We start from the raw sequence: 1,403 nt of genomic DNA, 5'->3' as shown, positions 1-1,403 counted from the left end.
CGGGGCCAGGCCGGCCGCCGGAGTTGACGGCCAGAGGCGGCGGCCTCTGCCAATGGCCAGCCGACGCGCCGACCCGCCCACGCGTCCGCCGGGGCCTCCCAGAGCTGGCGCAGCCACTGAGATAACAGCGCCCCACTCCGGCGAGGGTGCGCGGCTTCGGGGCGTGGCGTGGCCATGAGGGCGGCACGTACGGTGAGGGGCGGGGCGCGGCGTTAAAGGCGGGGCACTACGGGGAGGGGGTGGGACCCGGGCAGGTGTGGTGCGGAGGAGCGGGGCGTGGCTGCGAGGGGCGGGACGTGCGCTGAGAGGCGGGGCGTTGGGGGCGGGACTTGACCCTGAGGGGCGAGGCGGGGCTGGGGAGCGGGACCTACGATGAGGGGCGGGGCGCGGCGTAAAAGAGGGGTCACTACGGGGCGGGGGCGGGACCCAGGCGGGAGATGGTGCTGAGGGGCGGGGCGGTGCTGGGGAGCGAGACCTGCGCTGAGAGGCCGGACGGGGCGCTTGAGGCGGGACTTACGATGAGGGGCGGTGTGCCGTTAAAGGCGGGGCACTACGGGGAGGGGGCGGGACCTGGCGCTGAGGGGCGGGGCGTGCGCCGGGCGGGACGCTGGGGGCGGGGCGGAGCGGAGGGTGGGGGTGAGGGTCGCGGAGGGGTTGCACCGCGCCTTGCGCTTGAGGTCTGCTCTATCTGGGAGGTGGGGCCGACCTCTCAGCTCGGCTTTAGGAAAGCGACGGCTATTTTATCTTGAGAATTGTACCTTCAACATTACGTGTCCTTTCTGTCTGGCTTATGCTTTCCAGCCCGGATTCTATTCTGTCTGATATTCAGATCACGACTGCTGCTTTATTTTTGTTTGTATTTTCCTGGAATGCATTTGCAATGGTTAAATTTTAACCTTCCTCACTTTGTTTTAGGTGTCTCCTGGAGACGGCAGAGTTGGGTTTTGCCTTGTGACCCAATCTGCAATCTCTCCCTTTAACTGGTGAGTTAAATCCGTTCACATACATTATACGGTATGTTGAGTCGCGGTTGGGTCACATTACTTTCTGTACATGACACCAAAAGGGGCAGAAATATATCCAATGAGCCGGAGCTGGGAAGTAATGGAGCCATCGCGCCCAGGAAGTGAGCTGGGGCTCTGGGGTAGTCCTGGAGCTGTCTTTACCCTTGTCCTCGACTTATTTCAAAGCAATATTTGAAAGGACAGAGTGACATTTTTAAATGGTTACACTGCACTGTGCGCTCCCCTTCCGCCGCACATACAGGCTGTGCCCCTCCGCCCCTGTAGAGGCAGCCTAGGCCTCCCCGGGCCTCTGGGCTTCATCCACAGGCCAGGGCCTGCTCTGCTCTCAGCGGGAACACGAACTCTGGCAGAGAATTAGCTTAAGCTCCGCGTGGCACC

At 62.7% G+C, this 1,403-nt stretch overlaps 1 protein-coding gene across 1 annotated transcript in view; it reads right to left on the bottom strand.

The window, feature by feature from the left end:
• Window positions 1-406: 406 nt before the first annotated feature.
• The window catches only part of GRK4 (G protein-coupled receptor kinase 4), a 49,387-nt gene continuing 48,390 nt past the window's right edge, over window positions 407-1,403 (bottom strand). Inside the window, exon 17 of the mRNA XM_023519669.1 lies at window positions 407-550. Coding sequence (XP_023375437.1) covers window positions 407-550 — 144 coding nt within the window. The remainder of the gene's footprint in view (window positions 551-1,403) is intronic.

Source organism: Pteropus vampyrus, unplaced genomic scaffold, assembly GCF_000151845.1.
Source record: "Pteropus vampyrus isolate Shadow unplaced genomic scaffold, Pvam_2.0 Scaffold231, whole genome shotgun sequence".
Taxonomy (NCBI): domain Eukaryota; kingdom Metazoa; phylum Chordata; class Mammalia; order Chiroptera; family Pteropodidae; genus Pteropus; species Pteropus vampyrus.
Note: the sequence above shows the minus strand (reverse complement) of the source record. Positions and strands in the feature narration are given on the sequence as shown.